Raw genomic sequence first — 24,848 nt, 5'->3', positions numbered from 1 at the left:
GCCTGTGGGTGTTCTAAAAAATAAATCAGTTATTGGTTTATGGACAAGTGTGGTAAAAGGATTGTTACTGGCAAGTGTTGCAGTCCAATGCAGTGGCAATTTGTCAACCATTATACTAAGTAGCTTCCCATTAGGTCTTGTATTTTTCGGCAAGGAGGTTCATAATCTAGTATATATACATAATTAGTCTGCCGGCTTGTGCTTTTGAACAAAGCTTGCATACGGTCATAATGTTGTTGATTACACTAATAATTAGGTCTGTAATCAATATCAATATCAGAACGAAAGCTAGCAAGGTGTGCTCATTTCTGTACTGCAGGCACAGGTGTGCCGAAATGTTAAAGCAATATGATGAACCAGGGATGCAGATTTCCAGGTATAAATCTAAAAGTCTATTGGTCGGAGGGATTTTGGTCTTCAATCTTGGTTCCAGTAAACTTGAACCCAAAACTCGAAAGAAGTAAAAACGTCAAGTTAAAACTTGTATAATTAAAACTCAGTTCATAAGCTCAACCCACCTCTGACACAACCAGAGAAAATCAGTCAATGTACAGTCGCCAGCACTAGGTCAAACCAGACCAAGCCAGACAGACGCCACCACTGTCTCCTTCTCCCACTCCTTCCCACACCTCATGGAAACACAACAGTGACTGAGGAGTTGAAAAATAATTTAGAAATATTTTCTGTTTAACTAAAAAAGAAAACTGATGAAATACCAAATATTTCTAATGGCATGCTTATACAACTCTTTCCCAGAGGTTCGACTACAACAGGTAAATTGAATTTTTTCAAAAGTTTATTATTTGTAATTACAGGGAAAACATCCAAGTATACAAGTGCCACTTAATGTTTTCACTTCCACCTTGATCATGAAGTGCTCTTTTACAGTTTTACAATACACTTTATTTCAAACTTCGCAAAGATTTAACAATTTTCACAGTACAAAACTCTAATGATATTAACATAATACATGTAAGGTAAAATATTCTTGAAGTGTGCAAAACAATATAGTATATGCAAGCATAATTTCCACATACATTTTTATTTTATACTTCTATCAACAATTTTATAGTCTGGTATAAAGCAGTCAATGAGTCTTGCTTACAATTTGGTTAATATTCCATTTAGCTTCCATTTTACACTTTGTACTTCTGAAGAGGTCATGTGTAACCAGTGACCGCTCCTCCGCTAAGTAAAAAAGTAAAAATAAAAATATTAAAGCGATGTTATTATCATTTTATTCTTCCCTGCTGCGGCAGCGTGATGGCGCGGCAGGGAGGGGCTGCCCTAAAGTGTTCATGGTGCTTTGACCAACCCTCTTGAGCTGGCCAAACATTCATGTGCACTTTAGCATGTTCTCCATGCAAGCTGCATTACAGCCTGCATTGAAAACCTGCCCAGGCCCCCAGTCCTGTCTGAGCGCCAAACCACAGCGCTCAGACGAATCACAACCCTACACTGCAGCGTTGTGAATAGTTTAGGGCGTTGTGATTGGTTTAGGGTAGCCAATCACAACACTGCATGATTGGCTCAGGGGAGCCTGGCTGCTTCCTGTTCGGCAGAGGAGAGACGTGGGACAGAGCGGCAAGGAGGCAAGTGAATTTCTCTTTTTTTTGCTTCCAATTATACCTTCTTACCCTCTGGAGGCCAGACCCCTCCCCCTCGCACCCCACCACCCCAATCCATGCTGGCCGCCACGGTGTGCAACCTCCTGCAAAATATTTAACAAAGCACGTGTAACAAATAAAATGTTAAAGGATACAATATATAATGAACATGCTTAGCTCACTTTAACTTGAAGAAATATAACCCCCACTTCTTTCCTTCTTTAATTGTGATGTTGAGGAGAAGTTTGTTGATACAAGTTTGGGCCAGTGAAGAGAGTATTTCTTTTCCCAATGTTCTCCAGCTTCTTTTCTTCCATATACAATTCTTTCGTTGAGAAGGCCCACTAGAGAGTCCTGGCCCATTTGACTTCTAAAACATAACACTCCCAGAGTGTCTTGAGTCAACAGAGCCTCAGCTATGATCACAAACATGTCAAAGTGGGCCAGTTTTATTCCGGAGACGCATGGAGCAGGTCACAGTGGAGTTCAATATGGTTCCTAGTTAAATATGTACAGAAATGCATACTGCAACTTCAACAAGAACACAGCTTATTTTTTGACGTGGGCATATGGCATACTGTTTTATGTTTGTATCCCTAGGACAACTAGCAAATCATAACAGGGCCTAATGATTCAAGGACCAGTCAGTAAAAACAACTTAAAGATAAAAGCTCAAAGATGGAGATTCTGGTCTTTGCCATTCACTTGACTGTTAGCTACAAAACTGTCCTCACACATTCCCTTCACATTGCTTCTTTAAAATTGGGAGCTAGGTTCGGGACATGATTAAGCGTGGTCTTTCTTGAACCAACTCCATGAAGTTTGCTCTTAGTTCACCTACTTAGTTGGCTGCCCAATTAAAAGTAAAGTTGATTACACTGGTTTGTGAAAAGCATAAATTGGAAGTCTGCATTTACTGGCAAGCGAGAATTGAATTTAAGTTCCTTGGATTTAAAGGGATGTCCATCTGGTCAAGCCAAAGTTTAACTTGCCCGAAGAGCACCTGCTAGATCACAAACCGAATTCTGGTTTCAGAAAAGCTGGGTACATTTGGCTTCTAAAACTTCTAAAACTCAATTGTTGGACATATCCAAGAGGATTGTTTTCTTTTTGCCATCTGACACGCAACAATTTCCACTTGGATTACAGAAAAGGTAAAACTTGTGCGTGCTGCTAATCAGCTTTTTTAAAATCTGTCATTGAAGATGGGCTGTTAACCCAATAATATGAGGCCAACAGTGTTGGTTGGCAGTGTCTGCTACAGAATTTGCTCAAACAGGTTACATAAATCTAAGTGGGAGATTCATTGCTCTAGAATGTGATTGTAAAATCAAATCCCAAAAGAATACATTCTTTGGACATTGAAGAAAACACAAACTTAAAATACTAACCTTCACTTACAAGTGAATAACAATCGGCATTTGTCCTGCAACACCTAAAATGGCGGTATATACATCAAATGATCTCGATATGAGTTCCAGTCCTTCTGTGATTTGAGTCCCATAAATTCTTTTAGGTCTGTACAACACGGAGGAGGCATATCTTTATGGCATTATACCGGTGCACAGTAGGGTCTTCACTGCTTCCCTCAAACTGTTTGCCAAACAGGAAGGATGTGTGGGTCCAGAAAATCCAAGAAACCTTGGCTGCAGAGTATAATTCATGAGGTTTTCTCGAGTAGTCTTGTAAAAAACAAGATATGAGATATTATAGGCCCTCTTCTCCTGCTTCAGGGAATGTGCTGTTTATATTTCCCACCCATAAAATCCTGACTTTTTCTGTATTTTTTCGAAAAGGAACCACCTGCAAAAAATTATGAAAACAAAATATCAGTAACAAAAGACACCTTTACAAAAATGGATCAGGAATGAAAGTGCAGTTAGTCACAATACAGGAATTTATCCTGATTCTAGAAGGGACAACCAGCAAGGTAATTTAACAGCAAAGCATCTAACTCACTCTAAGCATCTGTCTCAGTTTACACTTTTTCAGTACTCTTCAGTCATTTAATCACCAACAGATGACACCTGGCCCAAATAAAACCATAGAGAATTAGCAAGACTCAAACGATAACGGATATGGCCACTGCAAAGATGGCAGTCTTTAAAAAAAATGAGAACATAAAAACAAGGAGAAGAAGCACCTTGTAAGAACGACGTTGACAATCAGAAGATATATTTTATCTCTTGAAGGTGGCTGAAAGCGGTCAGGAGTATGAAGAACGTCAATTACAGACTTGTGGGGCAAGAAATTAGTCAATGAGGAGCAGCATAAAAGCTGCTAGCTTTCCTGAGGACATGTAACGGGGGAAAACTTACAAAATCATACAAGAGACAACCTTTGGAGATACCCCCTGGTGAAGTGTTAGGAGATGAATTGTGCAGACATAGGATTGCATGTGATCAAAAATCCAGGCAATTTATAGTTCAGCTACTAGGATACAGATTAAGAAAAGGTTTCTAAAGCTTTAAAGAGCAAATGTGAGCTCTAACCTGAAAGCAGTAATGCTAGAATACTCTTGGTCAAAATAAATCTTTAAAAAGCAAAGGAGATGGTACAGTAAAACATATTTTTACAAGTTGTATCCTGCAAACCTAAACATGGCAGTGAATAGCTTGGCTATCCCTTTGATGATCTGCACACTGGGGGTTGGTTTCTCTCTGATCTGGAACAGGAAATATGGATCACTTAAGCAGAACACCATCAACTTTCACACTAAGTAGAGTGAACAGTTGAGTCACTGGTAGCCTGAAAGAACTGCAATTGTTACTTCAGTGTATGTCACAATATTGACAAATGTCCAATGTATTAGGAACTTTGTTATGTAAATGAGAATAGTTATACTGAAGCCTTATGCAGCATATATTTCTCATGTGTAAGCTATTTGTTATACTACTGAACTGTAAAGCTATTATTTCCTACTGCACCTATTTGTTATACTGCTGCCCTGCTGGTGTTCAGCCTCTTGCCATCCCTGTCTAGAGTCGGTGCAAGACATGGCTGGGGTCGATCCTCAGAGGGGTCACCTCACAGTCGGTGGAAAAGGAAGTAGAGAAGAAGAGTGTAGCAGAAGAAACAGCACTCCGTAATGAGGAGCGGCAGGGCTTCTGGAAACAAATGCTGGCAGCTCATTGGATAGCGATTCTTGGATCCGTCCTGGATTCTACACACTGGATCTGGGGGGCTGACGAGCACATTGACTGGCACTCTTTCTCTGTTGTTGAACAGAAACGTAAACAGGGTTTATTCACAGTGAAAGTTAGTCATACTTACCCGCATGTGATGGCAGAGTATAGGAGTGTAGACTAGTATATTGCTGAACCTCAAATGTGGGCATGACTGGCCACATTAGTGGAGGGACTTGGGCACATATGTTTTTGTTCTGTTTGGGGTGAGGATGATTGAACATAAATGTTGAAATATGTACAGCTAATGATCCACTATTATATGTACGATCTCACTGTCTGTGCACTGTCTGACTTGCTGATATGTCAAAACATATAAAAAAGAAAGATGGTCCAGTGTTTGGAATCTTAGACTTTTCCAGTGCAGCTACTGAAGGGGGATGAAGTGGCAGGCAGCTTCACAGCAGAACCTCAACGCACAGTTGGTTTACTGCTCAACCAGCCTGGAACCTTAAAATGAAACATCTCTTGTTTTTTAGGTTCTTTGTTTTATTTTGTGGATAATGTGACTACACACTATTAAACTGTCACTTCATAAGCACACAGTTTTGTTTCAGAAAACCAGAAAGAATATAATATGGCTCAGAGTATAAACAGATGGAAAGGTAAGAATACAAACACAAAGCATGCCCTCTACAAATCTTTAATCTATTCATGAATGTAGAAAAAAAATCTAATTTGTGTCTATACTTTCACATTCCCCCAATCCACTCAGCATATATGCTCAAGTTTTGCTTTGTTCTAAAACATTATCAATTATCAAAAACTGGATAACTAGAGAATTTCCAATTTGCTGTAATTGATTGTGCTAGAATCAGTTCAATAAACATGTTTTACTTGAGCATTATAAGAGATTCCTTTCAAGGGCACATCACCTAATAAAGCAGTTACTCGGTCTTGATTGATGGTGACATGTTGGGGTTGAATAATGTAGTTGACGATTTCATCCCTATACTCCCTCAAATGGGGACAAGACCATAACATATGCAGCCTATCATCATGGTCCATTTGTAAACACTAAAGGCACCCTAGTGATGCACTCCATCCTAATTTTATTAAGGAAATTGGGTGTTGGAAATAACGTCCATTTGCTGTAACAGTGCATACAGCAAAAGTTTAACCCTCAGAGTTAAAAAGTTCAACATATTAGTTTGGTCAAGTATCTGGTCGGTCACTGCCATTTCTGTTTCGCCATGATTTCCTTTGATCTCAAAACAGGAAATTCCTTGTAGTAATTTTCACCAACTCAGATTCCCTTAACCTTACTTGTTTTTAAAACACATGAATTTGAGGAATCAGTTTTGCGTCCAATAACTTCCCAATTATATGTCCATGTATAGTACTGACCCAATGAGCTTGGCCATCCAAAACCAGGTGGGCCACGTCATTTCTTGATCTATATTGAAAAGCCTTCCAATCCTAGTTTACTAACAAATATGTGAGCTTAGCAAAGCTATTTTCATTACATCTTTGCACTTCGACCATAGTTAGAAAGGAAAATACTTTAACAGAATTAATCAGCTAGGTCTCGGCATTAATACATGCAACTTTAAAATGTTATGAAACATTGACAAGGTCTTGTATCAAACTCTTTTGGGTATCTTAAGATACAAGGAAGATCTGTTGCTACTTCTTTTAAAATTAACATTAAACGCTGCATATCTACCGCATAGCTACTGGTGCGCGTCTAAAGACGCGCATCAGTAGATATGCGGGGTTTTTCCATGGCGGCCACTTACACTCCGAGAACGAATGCTGGAATTTGACCCGAACAGGGTTTGGACCGATGTTCGTATAAACTTAAAAGCCTGATATCTTCACTCTTGATGCGTTTACCATGACGTTTCCTTCAGCTGCCTGACTTCATTTCTAAGGACCATTTGGTTTTTCGGTGTCACCCGGACGTATTAAGAAATCTATACACAATTTCTGACCACTCACATTTGAAAAAACACGATTGCTCGCTATTACTTTTACCAAATACAAGTACCATTTTAGGCCTTGGGAAAGTAGTTTTACGACGAAACACGTGTTGGCTGTGTAATTGCAACATTTACATGGCTGTATATCTGCAACATCTACATGCCAAGACTTTGGAAACGGTCATTCAAAATTACATAATACCTACTATTTCGGAGTTCTGTATTTAACATCTTACTGGTTGTTGTTTGCCAGTTTGAACTTTTTTGTGCTGTGCTCTGTTATCCAAATTTCATTGAAATTAATTTTGTATAAAAATTTATGAAATATGACATTTCATTTAATGTGTACGCTGGAATAACAAGAAAAGTTGCTGTTGCACTACAAAAATTAACTATGCTTTCATGAAATCTCTAATGTATTTCATATATCTATTAATTTCGATCACAACCACAAATGATTAGACAAAATATTAGTTGTATGAACATGTTGAGATTTTCAAAATTTATGAGTACCCGATACTTACATGTACACATTTTCACTATATTGAAATGATTAGTGTATCAATAATGTATTTGAACCTATATACTTTAGTTTATACTCAAATGTATGATCCACCATTAATATGACTTTGCCGTATATTAGTCTAAATTCACGTGGGCCTCATTCTTAAAATGAACTAGTGGACTGCTATAATCAAAGCATAAGGTAACATTTAACACTATTACCAGTACTGCGCAGAGCACTTGTTTCAAATGTTGCTACAATTCAGAACAGCTGCCTGGGAAAGTGCCCTTTTGAACCTACCATGTCTTTTCCTCAGTGTGCGATTGTTCGATGTGTCGCATTATTGAATATTTAAGGAACTGCGTAATTGATCTACCGATTCTTCTGTATTTTGTGTCTTCTTTGCTGTCGTATCACACTCATCCTAAACGAACTGATCAATGGATTGAGCGGTCAGAAAAATTGAGTGATGCCAGGAGATGTCACCCTGGAAACTGACAGAGTATAATTGCGTATCCTTAAGGAACATGGGAGAGCTTCTTTCGTGCTGCAGCTACAGTTCTTTGATAAACAGATTTGTGAGATCCAATCATTGTCCTTCAGAAGTAATTCATCCTTTTGCCAGTCTGACACTTTCTATTTATGCAGAGTCTAGTGTCACCTCTAGGATCTGAAAAACTATTCTTAAACATTCCTTGCTACAAGTACCTTGTGTACATGTAAAATAAAATAAATACGGGTAGCTGAGTTAAATCTTTCACATGTGTACTCCCTTTGTTTGGGACTGTTAATTCTTAAAGTGTCTTGCAAACGAAGCTCTGTTTTAAGAGCGTAAATGAGAAATGTATTAATTTTAGATTTGTATTGGAGGTATATAATATAGCCTTATAGCCCGCAGTAGTGGGCTATACAGGCTATTGAAGGCCCACTACCACGTTAAAGGCCCGAGCCGAAGGCGAGGGACTTACAAGGTAGCGGGACTTTAATAGCCGGTATAGCCCTGCTACAAAGGCTATAAGGCTATTAGAACATTCTGACACTAGTGGGCAGAATGTTCTAACAAATAAAACAAAGGCCACTCGAAGCTCGAGGGGATTTAAATCCCCTTGAGCTCCGAGAGGCCTTTGTAAGACATTGGAATGCTGCTCTGAGGGTCTTTACCGGCCCAAAGAAGCAGGGAGCACTCAACTGTCTACAATGGAGCTCCCAACATTCCAATGATCTAATATCAGATCATGAATTAAAGTGAAATCTCCTCCAAATACTAGGTCTCATTGTACGCCCGATATGGAAATATGGAGGTCATTTAAATGTTGTGAACCATCATCTAACAAGCCATACATACCAAATTTTTTTTGCTTTTCTGAATATCTGTCAGTTAGCCCAAACCCATCTACCTTTGCCACTTGTACCGGTAAAATGCACACCAACGTCTATTTGCTTGGAAAACCCAACTGTGGCGGCACCCGTGAATGAATACAATTAATACGTTTACAGCTGTTAAACATTTAAATTTCATTCAATTTAGATTTCTTCCAGCAAGTTTCTTGTAACAAGACTAGGGATGGCTAAAGGCTCAATAGTCATGACTCTGCCGCTTTTTTCCTAATGTTAAGGCCATTAGAATTTAAAGAAATCATCCTAATTGTGTTCACTTCTTATGTCCATTCTGATATATTTTGTGAATAGATTTGTTCCTGCTGATTCACAATTACAGTTAACAGCCTGGCTTCATTTTGACTCATCCACCTTTCCCCAACTCTTTCTGCCAACAAACTATACATAATCAACATAACTTTGTAATTGCTTTCTCCACCACTTTCCTCCCTACCTGGCCCTAGCCTTTCTGTCCCAGGATGCTTGTTTCCGGTCCAGGGAAGACATGGCTTGGCAGTTCGGGCTGGACTGTTCCCCGATGATGGATTCAACCCAGACCTGTGACTGGGGGAGAGTGTCTGAAACGTTTCAGCACACCGTCCATCATCTCCTTGTGTTTGCTTTGTTCACCCTAAGTTGGCAGGGTATGCCCAGACGTGGGTCCCTTGCTCACTTTGCCACTGGATTCAAGCTAGCCTGGCTGATGAGGGCCATTAGGCAAGATGCTTGTTTCCGGTCTAGGGAAGATATGGCTTGGCAGTTCGGGCTGGACTGTTCCTATGAGGCACAGGGTCAAGACTGATTTGCATATGACTAGCTCACTTTGCCAACCCAGTTCAGAGACAAAGATCGATGATGGATTCAACCCAGATCTGTGACTGGGGGGGTGAGAGTCTGAAAAGTTTTAGCGCTCGGTCCATCATCTCCTGGTGTTTGCCTTGGCTTTCTTTACCTACCCATTACCCAAACCCACCTTCAGGTGTACAATGCTGTGGCTTGCTGATGACGCTTCGTATGTTGTTTCTTGGTGGGTGGCATGCTCTGCATCCAGATTTTCGGCTACTGCACTCTGCTACCAGTAGAAGGGGCCAGTGCAATACTTGGGGAAAACACAATCATTGCCTTGCCTTTCAAATTGAGTTTTGCATGTTGGAAGAGTATACTGTATCCACAATTTATGAAATTGGAGTACAACTTGTTTCTGTTCCCATCTTTTTTTGCTTGTTGCTACAGACACGTCTGAAGACTTGAAAGGAAAATGATTTCCATGCCTTAATAGACCTCATCTCAATGGCCTATTGCAGTATTCTTTCCTTTATTCTGCAATCTGCAAAATGTACTAAATAAATTACATGGGCGGGCAGAGAGGACGGGTTTTATAGATGAGATCTGGTTAGCTTTGCTTATCTTTAGGTCACTTCTAGTGATCCAGAAGTATGTAATTTTTGATCAGGCTCTTTACCAGATCCAAAGTGTTTGTGCCAGCTTCACTGTCTTCATGGAATCCCACAAATCTCAAACTTTAACTACCTTAACTACCTGACCTATTCTACAGATACCCATATTTAACCTTTAACGTTATTTCACTTGTAAGTGTAGAGACTTCTGTTGACATTCTGTCCTGATGATCTTCCAAGATGGAAACCCTTTACTTCATTCAGCCTACTCTGCACCTGAACAAGCTTATAATCCATCTACTCAATTATTGTACTTGGAAGTGCAGCAGCCTAAGCTGTACCATTTGAATGTCCTACCTCTTTTACAAGGTTCAGCATTTGATACATACGGGAATGTTTAGAAATACGTTTAAGCTGCCCACTAATGGAACAAGGGAAACATCAGCTTTTCTAGCTCCCGGTTAGATTTGGTACACAGCTTGTATTCAATTCCGCCAAAGTTTAGGAGGAGTGGGTCAACTATAGCTCAGATCCATATGTAAAGAAAAATAACAATCCACCTATCTCATTGTTAACCATTCAAAGTCTGGAGTCTGTTATTGGCAAATCTGGTCTGGATTCTTTAATACCAACATTTAAGCAAATTGAGGTAATCATTACAAACCTAAAACGATCCAGTCCTCAAGGTTTGGATTAACCCTGGGCGTGACACTACGCTTCGCCCACGTAGTGTACGTAGCGCTGCCTGCGAAGCGTAGCTGCCTGCCACCCACCTCCCGCCCGCCATTTAAAACATACCCTAATTGTAAATTAAATAAAAGTAAAGCGCATGCGCGGGCGTCCGCGCATTTGTCGGAAGAAGTTGGAAACCAGGAAGAGGGAGCCCCGGAGACGCCACGCTTCAGGTAAGTGTCCTACCTTTCTGGTCGAAGAATATACTGTTAAAAGAAAGCTATCCCTTTATGTGGCATATAATGATCTATCTACAGTGTTTGATACCATAAATCGAGACCATCTTTGAAAAAAGTTACATTGGAGAATCCCACCAGTTTTACTGAAATTAATAATGCAACCACATGAAGGGGAATGGACAAGAATTTAACATGGAAACAACGGATCGCTGATTCGAAAAATGAGTGCACCAAATGGGCAAGGATGTATTTTAGCTGATCTCCTCATTTCTAAATACATAGCAGATGCTCCGAGTTTTAAGAATGGCCCACTTGTTTCCTTCAAATTTGGGAGGTGAATCAATTTCATCAATGTTTTATGCAGATGACAGTTCTAGCTGAACTAAACCCATTAGGCTTATAGAGGCAATTACATGTTCTCTCAGAACATTGTTCTAGCAATGATTTACCCATAAATGTCTAAGACAAAAACAATTTTTTTTTCAAATACCATGAAAGAGTACATATGTTTTTAGTACTAATCTTAATTGTAAATCTCACACTAATCAACAGGAACTGAGAGCAGAAGTTGTTGGAGGATCCTTAAAAAGGATGGACTCTGTATTAACAAGGAGTCAGCTGAAGTTCTTAGGAAGATCTATAATTAAAAGATAACTAGCCTACTGTTGCATGGATGTGAGATTTCTGATCCATTTCTCAACAGACTTTCCTTACAAGGCCACGTGTCCCGCTAACAAAAATGCAACAGTTGATCAAAATCGCATGCAACGTCCAGGCAATTACGCAGACACCGGACCTTGAGCCTCCTAATCAAGCACCGCATGTCGCCAATTAATCAAATTTTCCCTCGTTTACCAAACAAGTGACACCTATAAAAACAGCACGTCCCCACTCACTCCGCTACCAGCAGGGAAGAGGAGAGGACATTTTTAGGATATCATTGAAGAACGCACCCTGAGGCAGTAAGGGTGTGGTTGTGGTGTAAGCTTGAGACTCCAGGGTTTCACATCTCAGAACCCTGTTTTACATGAATGATGAAAAACTTGTGTGCAATTTTGTTACTTCACAAACATCTATTTTTATTCCTCCCTACTCTGTTTTCAGAGCGTGACTACAGGGGTCCCTCAGCCCCCCTTCCCATGGGGCATTCAAGCCCCTGACTTGGGGTAAGATTGTGAGCTGGTCTCACAGTACCTGTATATTTGTAATATGTATAAGCGCCATGTTTGCAGTGACAAGTGTTTCACATCCACATGCGTAATTCTGTTAATATGCATGATGCCATTTTTCTGATTCTATACACATGCTTGAGCAAGCCCTCTGACACTTTGTTAACCTTTATTTTACAGGTTTCAAGGAAATCCCAATCTTTAGGTAGGGATTGACAAAGGTCATCCCACATGGTGGTTACATCTAAATCGGAGGAGATTAGATAGGGGCCCTAATATCATGTCCTGATGAATGCCACAGACCCTCTGGGCCTACACAGAAGAAACATGTTGACGACACTGATGGGGATGGGGTAGTAAACCCCCCCCCGCCCCCCCCGCCACCCCCCCAGTTCTCCGTGCCTTATTTTTAATAGCAAGCAAAACACTAACAAATAAATTGTATTTGGCGTTTGCATGGATTTTTAACCCCTCACTTTAACACGGACCCCAATTAGTTCTCAGAAGTGCCTCCCTGTCTCCTGGTGAAGGCCCACTCTCTACCAAACACAGTTTCTAGAGAGCGAGGACAGCTAATGATGAAGGATGACACCTGGTAGTGTGTGAAGGCAGTCCTTCACATTTTTTGAGATGCTCTGCTCCCCACTTAATCAAGTGTAGTGTGCCTATCTTCACATATAGAATCAGAGATTTATTCAGGGTAGCTTCTTTTGTGTGTACATATTGAACTTGGAGGCCAGCTCACCTTGGACACCCCATAGCTCTAGTTCCCCTCCCCCCCCAGCTAGCTCTAGGGTTATGTGAGTGTAGTACCCTTATTGGTTCACAGAGGCAAAAACGATAACACTAAATGCTCTCTTCTGTGGTAGTGTGGGCGAGTAGTTTAGGCTTACTAGAGGGCAGTGCTAAGCATTTGTTGTACTCACAGAGGCAATAAATGAGACACTCCAGAATAAATCCAAGACCAATTTAGAAAATTAACTTGTACTTATATGCAAGTTTCGTTATCAAGTAAATACTTTTTAAAATATGAATCTTTACAGGTAAGCAAATAGTTCACTTAAATGAGTCTTTACGCAGCACTGCTTCCCTGGGGGGGAGAAGTCATATTGCATACAGCTATTTGCGATTGGTTTTTGGGGGAGGGTCTCCTTCGGGACAATGGGGGGGGGTGGAAATCAAGGTCCAAAGTACCACCAGCATTTACTCATTACCTGTCCTGGGGCACCGGGTGCAGAGGTGCTGTTAGGCTTGGTAGCTCTGTGCGCTATGCTGGTGGAAAGGAGGTGGGGCCATCTAGAAACAGACTGCAGAGGGGGACTTGGGTACAAGTTCAGGAGCTCCCAATGGGGGGCTCGGGTTACAAGGGTTCTGGGAACAAGGAGGCACAGCCAGTTTGGCTGTGCTGCTACTGGGGCACTTGGGTGCAAAGTGAAAAGGTCGACTGGGCTCTGTGTCTCCTAGGACCTTGCAGTCGTTTGTCTGCACCGGTTGAGGGTGCAAAATCAAGACAGCTGGGCCACTCTGCAAGTGGGTCTCTGTGGTGCAGACGTCCTTTGACAGCTGCTCGGTTCCAGTGCAGTGGGAATCCAGATTAAACTCACGGGCTTTGTTTTCTGCAAGGGGTCTGGTACCCTGGATATTGGTGCTGTGTGGCTCTAGTTGGTCCTAGTGTCCTCCCACTTGGAGTGAAAATCTGACCTTCAGGACAGCAGGATCCTCTTCCTGGAAGGCTGCTCTGTCGGGCTGGCCAAGGAGTGGCAACTTGGTAAACCAGACTACGCTTTTGGTGCCTGCGGACTGCAGGGGAGTAGCTCCTCTACTCCAAGGTAGATTGCTGGGAATTTGCAAAGGGCTGACATTCTCCTGAAGTTCTTGGAAGCTGATCAGCTGCAGGATGAGTCGCTGGTCATGAATGTCGAGACTAGGAGAAAGCAGTGAGAAAAGCGAGAACTGAAGACTGCCTGCACCAGTCTTCTTGATCTGTCGAATCTAAGCTCCTGGTGTCTTGGGTGCCACCTAAAAACTCAATATAGGGGCAGTACAGGGAGTGACAGGTAGTAGCCAATGAGCCACTTACCTTTAGGGTGTCTACACCCTTAATATGACCACTTCCTGAGGAAAGTGGGCATAACCCTGACCCGAAGACCCTAATTCTGCCAAAACTAAGAATGGCTTCCCTGTTCACTTGTAATATCTAAGAATTGACCTAGACATCACGGGGAATATCTGCTCATGCAGATATATCCACACATGTAGTATAGTGCACCCTGCCATTGGGCTGTAAGGCCTGCTGTAGGGGTGGCTGAACTATGGTGCATGCAGTGTCTGCAGGCATGGCTCACAGGTGTGCCATGTCGTGGCTTCACTTTTCTCTGCACCACAGCACGCAGCCTGCAATGGCAGTCTGCATGTTGGTGCAGTCTTTATGTACCCTCTTTAGCCTCCTTGCCCTAGGTACCAGGGGTACCATTTACTAGGGACCTACAGGGGGTGCTAAAGGTATTGCTAAATTGGGAGAAAATTGTACAGTTTTAGGGAAATGTCTAGCATTGGGGACCGGGTTAGCAAGAACCTAGTCCACTTCAGTCAGAATTGTAACAGATACCAGGCAAACAGTGGGGGTGACCATGTCAAAAAGGGGCACTTTCCTACAAGCATCTGGTCAAAGAAGGCTCTATTAAAAAGCATAGAGGACTATGGAAAAAGACCCCAACTATCTCTCACCTCGTGGTCAGAGATTACAGATCGATTTTACAATACCCAATTAAAAAAATATAAAATTCTATTGTCAGAAGTGGATGCGTTAGCTAAGACTGGGCCAAGTACCTGCTTTTATTAAATGAAGGACAGACAACTATAATCATGGATCAGAGAACTCAGACTTGACTGTTTGTACCTTTTATCAAACTAGCACAGTCACTTTCTAAGATGCTTGCATTTTGTACAATGTTCAGATCTACCCATTTACAGAGAACTACAAATCTGTCGTTTACAGGAAGTAATGATAACAGTGAAGAAGTTTGAAAACAAAAAACGACATTGGCCTCTCTAATCTATAGCCGCAACGAGCTGCTGCTGCTTCAGCCATGCACTTGCCAACCAGCTACTAGGTGTGTTGTGCCCCCTCAACAGCCGAGGGTCTGTCAGCGGTGCAAGTTCCATCTAGGCTTAGGCCCGGGGGGCAAGTACAATCGATTGGCTCGCCCCATGCTGTCAAAAAGAGGCCCACCATTAGAGCTGTGCTGATAAATACCCGCTCGCTGGTGAAACGCCACCAGGACATATTCAACCTTCTCTCGGATAATCATATGGATCTTTAACCGAGACTTGGCTGAATGAATCCTCCAATCTAGTAGTGCAGATCGCTATCCCAGAAGGTTTCAAGATCTCCCGCACTGACCGCCAAAATGGCAGAGGGGGCGGTTTGGCCGTTGTGTACAGGGATAAATGGGAGTTCAATCGCGGGGAACACGCAATACTGGGGGAGGGTGAATTTCTGGACTTAAGCATGGTCTTTTTGCCACAATCCACGTTGGGGGGGGCCCTAGTTTACCTCGAGTCTAGGATCTGCAGGGTCCTTTCTCAGAGAAGTGGATATTTATTATTGTCCCCCTGCCTTCCCTTTTCGCAGTATTTTTCTCGGTGACCTTAATAACCATCTGGATCAGATGGAGTAAGGGAATACCCGTGAATTTCTGGATTAGTTGAATCTGGCTCAGCTAACCCAGTGGGTCAGCCTGCCTACCCAAGTGGCGGCCATATCCTTGATCCCATATGTTTCAATTTTCCCATCATATTTGAGGACCCGCTCCCGGTGCCCGGGTCGGACAACTTTATATCCTGTCTTGCCTGGTCAGTGGAAGGCATTGTAATGGGCCGCCAGTCCAGATCTTGTCCTTTCATCGCTAAAATCGTTCCGCTGGCTTTTGGCAGAATCAAGACCTGCCCTCCCCTCCGACTTGAGGGGCGCTGGCCAGTTTCACCGACTGGATTATGCAGGCAGTGGATAGTCTTTCACCGCCCTGGTGTCGCAGGCGGTGCAGGTAATCCCCCTATAAATCCTGGTTCTCGTCTGATCTAAAAATACTTAAGCAGCAATGTAAAAAGCTGGAACGCTGCTGGCATAAGGAATATTGTCCTGCAGCAAAGAAGACACTTGGAGAAGCCCAGAAAATTTATTACTCTGCCATCAGGCAGGTCAAGGGCCTCTGTTATTCCGAGCACATAGAGTCAGCTAGCAATAACTCGAGGGAGATCTTTTCTATTGTTCAGAGCTTTCTGGACCCTAGGGCGGAGGTTACTAAGCTCCCTACGTCAGATGCCTGGTGCGAAAAGCTCTCCAACTTCTTTATTAATACGTTTTTCGCCATACAGGCAAGATTTACAGGTCAGAGCTTGCCTAGGTCGGATGCTATGCCCCCAGTTGAGGCGCGAGTTTCTTCGTTTATGCTTGAGGCCTTTTCTCTGCATTGACTTGCCGGAGTCCCTCAAATTTCAAGTCCATGAAATACGGGTCTCTGTCTGACCCTTGCGCGGCCAGACTTTTGGGCTTCGTTGCAGAGTCTGTCAACCCAGAGGTCAATGCACTCAATCTTTCCTTTCAAGAAGCGGTTCTCCCGGTTGAGTGGAAACAAGCAAAGATCCTGCCATTGCTAAAAAAAACAAAAGAAAAAAAACACATCGCTGGCTCCATGGGACCCAGGGAGCTACTGCCCCATCTTTTTGCTCCCTTGTGTGGCAAAAATCTGTGAGAAGGCGGTTAACAAACAGCTTACTGATTTTGTTGCAGATTCTTGCCTACTCCATCCGGTGCAATCTGGTTTTAGAGCTGCCTACAGCACTGAGTCCGCTCTAGTTGAAGTCTCTGAAGCTATTCGAGTCTGCTTGGACTCTGGTGGAAGTGCGGCCCTCATAATGCTGGACCTCTCTGCAGCATTCAATACTGTTCCCCATTGGCTGCTTCTGGCCCGGCCGGCGGACATGGGTATCTCAGGGTTGGCCTGGAGGTGATTGAGATCCTTCTTGGAGGGACGTTTGCAACGGGTCCGGCTTCCGCCGTTCTCATCCCTGCCTCAATCTGTGACCACGGGAGTGCCGCAGGGTTCCTCTGAGTCCCCTGCTTTTTAATATCTACTTCACCGGTCTGGTCCAGCTGGTGGAAGATCAGGGAGCCAAGATAGTGGCTTATGCCGACGGTAACCAACTTCTGTTCACTTGGGGCAAATTGGAGTTCTCTACTTTGAAGGCAAAAGAGTGCCTGACAGTGGCTCTGTGCTGCTCAGCTGAAATGCAATACGGATTAGTCGGAAATCTTCCTTTATGGTGAGTTTCCCCCCTGGCTTAGAGAATCTCTCTGGATGTCCGACTATCCTCTGCCATCCTTCTCTGGCCAACCAGTTAAGAACTTGGGTGTTTGGTTCGACGAGCAGCTGTCCTTCTAGACCCAAATCAAAAAACTGACCGGGGGCTGCTTTGGGATACTAGAGTCCCTTAAGAAATTCCTTCCGCTGCTCCCTAGGGCAGCGAAGGAAACAGTGACCCGGGCACTGATCCGGTCCCGCATTGACGAAGCCAATGCATTGTACATTGGCCTTCCAGACTACACACTCAAGAAACTGCAGGTGGTCCAGAATGCGGCAGCTAGGCTCATGTTTAACATTCCTATCAGAAACAGTGTCAGCTTCTATCTGCGTATGCTGCACTGGCTGCCTGTCATTAAACGTGTAAAGTTCAAGGCCCTGGTTATCGCACACCGGGCACTTCATGTGGGGGGCCATGAACATCTTGGGAAGCGCTTTGCATTTTATACACCTGCCAGACACTGAAGTCGGCATCCCAGCTTCTTGCACAGATACCCCGTGCACGCCTACAAAGAATGGGGGGCAGGTCTCTTGCCTTTAGGGCAGCTACAGTTTGGAACTCTCTGCCCTATTCTTTATGTAGCATTAAGGACCTTGGCATTTTAAGAAACCGCTCAAAACTTTCTTGTCCTAATTAGCTTCCATTTTCAGCACCTCAAGGCTCACGCTGGGACACTCCTTTGCGTATTTGTGCTCCGATAACATAACATGGATACTTGGGTAGGAAAGTTTCTTTCTATCAGACGACAACATTTAAATGAACTGCGCAAGTATTTCTGAATATATCAAGGAAACAAATGTATCGCATTTATTATTTCCGGAGTGTTAGAAACAAATAATTTAATATGATCAAAACAAATCATTACACTAGGTGATGCAATTTCCACACATTTACGTCTGTGCACTGTATAGTACTATTAGTAAACCTGTATGTCTGTGCAAATGTAAAGGTCATTTCAACTGGAAATGTGTTGTTTGATGTGGCAGTGTGCTACCAGACCATGTACATTCCACTCCACACCACTGCACTCTACTGTACACCACTCCACACCACTGCACTCTACTGTACACCACTGCACTCTACTGTACACCACTGCACTCTACAGCTCTCTACTCTATGCAAATGCACTCTACTCTACACCACTCCAGTCCAGTCTTGGCCACAATCTACTCTTCACCACTCCACACCAATGCACTCTACACAACTGCCCTCTATGCTACTGTATTCTGCATCACTGTACTCTACACCACTGCCCGCTACTCCACTCTACACCACTGCACTGAGCTCTCCACCACTCCACTCTGCACTACTCCATTTGACGCCACTGCACTCTACGGCACTATACTCTACTGCTCTATGGCACTATACTCTGCACCGCTCGATGCTACTCTACTATGCTAATCTACACCACTCTAGGACACTGCACTCTATGTCACTCTACTCCATTCTGCGCCACTCCATCCTGCTATGCACCATTGAATTCCTTTATGCTGCATTGTACGCCGCAGAATTTAATGCCTCTGCACTCTACACCACTATACTCTGCAAAGCTCTATGCCAATGCACTCTACACCAGTCCACTCTATGCGACTCCACACTATGCCACTGCAACACGCAACACACTCTGCTACTCCACAACCCCCTACTCCACTGTTTGCTATTCCACTCGACGCCACTCTTCTCTACGCCACTAACCTTTAGCCATGCCTAACAGCAGCCATACTGGTGTACAATATGGCTAAAACACATTGGCAAAACCAATAGCTCTTGCCTGGGCGAGACTTATTGGCTTTGCCAATACTTGCTTATGTAGGTGTATAATGGATCACAATTTTAAAAGGTGCATTCTATAATCAATTTTTTACAGTATCTTTCTCAAGGTGTAATGATTTTGTTTGTTTTGCCTTGCCGGCATAATATCAAACAAATAAACTTGAGCCTCCGATAACTGACGATTGATGCCTTTTTTTACTGCTGCTATATATGAGACTCATTACTAACTTTTGCTTGGGCACCTGGAGAAGACGATTTAACTTAAGTCTGTTAGTTATCACTAGGTGAGCCACTATCAATTACTTCCGAATGTCTGAAACGTCCAGCTTTAGGTAGATCTTTAATAACTTCCTCATGCATTTGCACACACTATATACATGGTTGTTGGTATTAAAGAGCTTATTTTTCTTGGCTGCTAATATTAGGACAGTTTTTAACTATACCCAAACCTTTTGTCTTCGATTACTTCTTAAAGCAGCTTGTGGGGCAGATTATTTCTTTAGGCCTTTCTTCTAAGACAAAACTTTAACTGTGGATAGGAGTGTTAATCTGTAATTCTTAAGAAATACTATATCTTCTTTAACAAACAGTGGATAGGAGTGTGTAGGATTTATATCGGGATCTTTCTCTGCTATCCTGTTCATCCTTTGGCTTCAATGACAAAATACTCTCCATTCCTTCCATTGTGTATTTTTTAGCCTTCATTGAATCACGTGAGGTAAGAGACATGTTCTTTGAGGATCGCGGTGTCTGGTTAAACTGTAGCGGGTAATGTGATGAAGCAGACTGGTACGATTCCTTAATTGAATACTGATTGGGCATCTGATTCAGAACACACTTATTCTTTTGACAACAGCGAAGAAGTTGCACATGCATCCTATGAAAGGCTAACAGGATGGGTTTGTCGTTTCTCTGTGCAGTACTACCCGGAGTTACTGCCACTCCTTATTGCCTATGAGCTTATCGTCGAACATAAGGGAATCAGATGCAAAAACATTAAGTGGATGTTTCATCTCACTGGTATAAAGAGTTTTGCTGGTTAAAATTGACATGTTTGATCCTTATAGCAGATCAACTTTTAACACTTGTTTCTTGCTTTTCTGGTGTGCTTTCTACATGTTCCTTCTTGATGCCACTGGAGTCTCCTGGAACAAATTGGGATAGGAGGTACCTCGGTCTAAGTTTATAGCTAAGAATTCAGCTTGGGTAAATTCATAATAGTACATTTAAGCTGGGCTCCTGCCACTGCTCCTGGAGGGTGTGGTCTGGCCTTCCTGGAAGGAGCACATTTTCCTTAATCAGAGGCCAGTGTGAGTAGTCATGCCTCTCTCCCACCCACTGACTGAGCCACAGCTCATATCAAGACTGAACGTAATCCCCCAGAGACTAGCATTCATGTAACACTGCTTGTATCTCACCATTATAGCCAAGTCAATTTTTGTGACATTCGCCATAAGACTATAAACTTTCTCCAACATCCGCAGGAGGCTCACTAAGGATGGTGTCTCAGGTTCATATGGTGCAACAACATAGTCCCTCTCTCTCACCTCCCCTTCCCCCGAGGTTTGTCTTCCCTCCGACGCTGGACGGATTCTTCCATGTATTCTTCCTCTTCTTCTCTCCCATCCCCAGGGCTAAGTTGAATGAACGCCTCAATATGGATCATTCTACCCTTCCAGGTGTAGGAGGTACATGGTAGGTAGTGTAACTTCCCATAGCTTTATCAGAAGAATGGCAAGCTGTAATTCTTACAGTTTGAGGTGTGTGATATCAAAAGCCCGCGTTATGACTTTCAATCAGTGCATGAAATACTGTGGAATCCAGACTGCTGGAGCATTAGCTTTTCTGGCAGCATTTGTGGCGCAAATCCTTAGCCCTTGAAGCAGCACAGGAATCTTAGATGGCCAAGAAGGTGATGTAAAGTGGGAGAAATCGTAGCTGATGCTTTTTATGTTGTCAAGGTGTGGCAGGTCTGATGTCATTGAGGAAGACTGTTGAGCTCAGTGTATCCCATGTTGACAATGCATACCTCGTTGACTAGACGGATGCCTATTTATCTGTTCACAAAGGGGTGTTGATCAACGGGTCCTTAATGGCAAGACTGTTCACGGGTGATTCTGTTAGCAATGAGTTATCGACAACGCAACAGTCAATGATGTGACCTTTTTTTCTGGTCAACAACGTAATCTTTAATAAGTTTTAAGGCATACCGATTTCCTGAGGCTGTGATGGTATCAGAGTTTTGTGTGCAGTAAGGAAGGAGAGAATTGCTGTTTTTTTGGTGCCTTTCATGGGGTGTGGCAGAAATGGACGGTGCACAGATGCCTCGCAAATGGAATCAGCCCCTTAATACCAATCCTCTCAGAGTACTTCAAGGTTTTTGCAATAATGGTATTACAAATGTAGCAGTTAGGTGGAATATGGTCCAGGTGCAAGCAAATGCACAAGGCATGAGGTCATAAGTAAAATATTTCTTTGCCCCATATGTCCCAAAGATTGTTTGGCCTTGCTAGAGGTGTCAGCCATATTGAAGAGTAGCTTTACACTGCTCACCTCTGAGCCCTGAAGCGGAGAAGGACGAGAGAGGAAATATCTACCAGGTGCAAAGAAAGCAAGAAAAATTTCATTAACTGGAGCCTTCAAATTACATTTATTTTACAGCTGTTTTTTCTAAGAAGTATATTTTCAAAGAGTAAAGCCCTAACCGATTCCTTTTCACTAAACATCCAGTAGAAACCTTGTGCTCCATTCCCATTATTTGCTTCCCGAGCTCTCAGCCACTCCCTTCTCCTTGGTTTGACATGGGTCATACAATAAGATGGATCGGTGTTAAAAACACTTAACTGAATGCGGCTTGTAATTGCAGTATTGACATCTGTAACGCAGTGCTTCCTTTGAGCCGGTGGTTTCCAGTGCTCAGCACCGGCACTTAATCATCAACACCGCCACTTTTGAGTAGCAGTTAAGGACATGTTAATTTATGGTAGGCATGGGGAGATTAAGTGATTTTCCCAGTATCACAGGATGTTGTGCCCACATAGAATCAAACCTGGCTCCCCTGCTCCGAAGTCGGCAGTTCTGGACATTAGAGCACATCCTCTCCCCCGTTTTAGGGTTAGTAGTTGATTCTGTTTAAGGCAGTGCTAAGAACTGGGCTAGTGCAAGCATTCTCCTGACGAGAGCTCCGGCGCGTATTTTTTTTACAAATTAACTACTGCTCTAACAATGATTCACAGACTGACGCAGCATCATCATACAAGCAGGCAAACCAATGAAAGGTCCAATGCTGAAAAAGTAATGTTTCCAAGTTGAGGAAGGACAAGGATTTGCTCGAGGAAGGACAAGGATTGCTGGAGGAAGGACAAGGATTTGTTTGTGGAAGTCCAAACCAATTTCTTCTTGGTAGAATCATTTTATGAATAGCATTAACAACAACAAAAAAAAAACAGCTGTAATGCATGCCCACTGAGAGAGGTTTGTGGGGCAGAGTGTCTGGCGAAGGACAATCACAAAGCTTCTTTGGTGGTGGGAACAAACAGTGAGAATGTAGGGCTCAGTTGCTAACCTTTATGGGGTAGGTATGGTTTATAAGCAAAGAGAAGGGCGATTAAGAGAAGGAGGGACTTTTAGTTTTTTTTTTTAAATGTTGTTGAATGTTGCTTGTGATTTTCACAGAGCAGAGGTTAGCACTATTGTCAGATGTTAAGTATTTTAGTGGCAGTAGTTTTTGCTTAATTGTTTAATATTAAGACTGATGGGTGCAATAATGCAAACAGGAACACACCCAACAGATAATTGTTTGTAACAGTACCACACAATCCTATACATGTCAAACCAAGAAATTTGCACCATCATCCCAGATCACTTTTAACTCAATCCTTAAACTGACCGTTTGCTGCAATTTACTTGATGTTCTTGTCACTTTGGAAACTTCTGGCACTTCAATCTGCTGAAAAGGAGAAAGGATAGCAAGTTAACATGCCAGACGTCTGTCAGGCACATAACAGATTAGACCTTTACATATCCTGTAAGAAACATTAACCAAAGTGGTGCAAAAACTTGTTCTATGTGAGCAAGGTTAGCAAAATCAGATACACTTGAAAGAAATGGGTCAATGGGGGAGAGCAAGTTTAGGCTTCATTTCAAAGCAATCCTAATTAAACATGGGAAATTGTGCTTTTTAATCTACTTATTTGCTCAGTTTCCTAAATGTAATACGTTTAAGAGAAATAATTCCATCAACTCACCTGAATTACACATTTGCATAAAATGAAAAGGCGAGAAACAAAAAGATACATGAGAGTTACTTGGGAAATTACCAACATTTTCTAATGATTGAGAGTTCATATATTCTACATATATTCCAAAATAAATGCAAAGTTGGTACAGATTTTACTCTAGATACATCGGTCACTATCATAAGCCACTACAGCTGTGCACGATCATTATACATTCTGCACTTTACTATGGTCCTCAGAACAGGATATTTAAATAATAATGTAATTTATTGAATGCATTATATATATAGTAATTTTTTAGGGAGACCCTACTCAAAAGGCGGCAGAGCACTGTACAGGATCAAAGACAAGCCTAAAGTCAACAAGTGATGGGAGAAGTAGTTTTAATTGAGTGTGGTGAATGCATTGTGATGTTGTGTTCTTTAAAGAGGCACTGTTCCATTGTTATGAGCACCGCAGGTGAGGCAAGAGTCAAACTATTATCCTGGAATGTAAATGGGCTGCGAGATAAACTTAAACGAGGGTTAATTATACGGTTTCTTAAAAGACATGCCCCGGATGTAGTGCTGCTCCAGTAAACCCACCTCCTAGGGAACATGTGCAATGCCTTAGCTAGATGGGGCTATCAGTTAGTTGCACAATCGGCGTTTACGACATGCTCTAGGAGGGTGGGTGTACTGGAAAAATGCACATTTCCGATGACAGATCAAGTGCACACTGACAATCTAGGGAGATACGGGACTGTGTCTGGCCAGTGGGAAGGGGAAGCAGTGACGCTACTATTGTTGTACCTACCACCAGGACTGCAGGAAATTACATTTAAAGACCTGCAAAAGGTGCTGCTTGAGTTACCCGGGGGCTGACTAATAGTAGGGGGTGACTTCAACTCTGTTGTCTCGGGGTCATTGGACCGACACCCGCCTAGGTATATACAGCCCTCACAGTTGCACCTCCCACACTTTCTGGAGGCTATGGGCCTCGTGGATATATGGAAGGTGTATCAACCAGCTGAAACGCAATACACATTCTATTCTGGGGTCCACAAAAGTCTATCCCGATTGTACTATGTCTTCGCCCCGGCCGCACAGGTCGGATATGTTATAGAAGTCAAGCACCTAGCTAGAGGTATATCGGATCACTCCCCAATTTGGCTACTGATGGAGTATGGGAGGGGAGACTGTACTAGGGTCACCCCAATTAGCCCAGGCACCTTAAAAACCCCATAATTAAGTTGAAACTGGAACAAGAAATCGAGCATTATTTTTCGGAGAATGAGAGCACGGTCGCCTCGGCCCAGGTCTTATGGGAGGCTTTTAAAACATTAGTAAGGGGGTATTCGCTTTCCCACATTTCCGGAGTTAGACAAAAGGGCCAAGCTTCTGCGACTTGAAGAGGATATA

At 42.7% G+C, this 24,848-nt stretch overlaps 1 protein-coding gene across 2 annotated transcripts in view; it reads right to left on the bottom strand.

Annotated features, from left to right (window-relative positions):
• Positions 1-778: 778 nt before the first annotated feature.
• The window catches only part of SNX31 (sorting nexin 31), a 189,441-nt gene continuing 165,371 nt past the window's right edge, over positions 779-24,848 (bottom strand). The window contains exons 13-14 of one of the 2 annotated variants that reach the window (XM_085605168.1): positions 23,100-23,156; positions 779-3,410 (exon numbers count right to left, since the gene is read on the bottom strand). In XM_085605168.1, coding sequence (XP_085461294.1) covers positions 3,315-3,410; positions 23,100-23,156 — 153 coding nt within the window. In that variant the 3' untranslated portion in view covers positions 779-3,314. Of the gene's footprint in view, positions 3,411-23,099; positions 23,160-24,848 lie in introns of both variants that reach the window. The other variant, XM_085605167.1, reaches the window with a different exon arrangement.

This window comes from Triturus cristatus, chromosome 5_1 (assembly GCF_964204655.1).
Source record: "Triturus cristatus chromosome 5_1, aTriCri1.1, whole genome shotgun sequence".
NCBI lineage: Eukaryota > Metazoa > Chordata > Amphibia > Caudata > Salamandridae > Triturus > Triturus cristatus.
The sequence above is the reverse complement of the archived record's forward strand: the minus strand, read 5'-3'. Positions and strand labels throughout refer to the sequence as shown.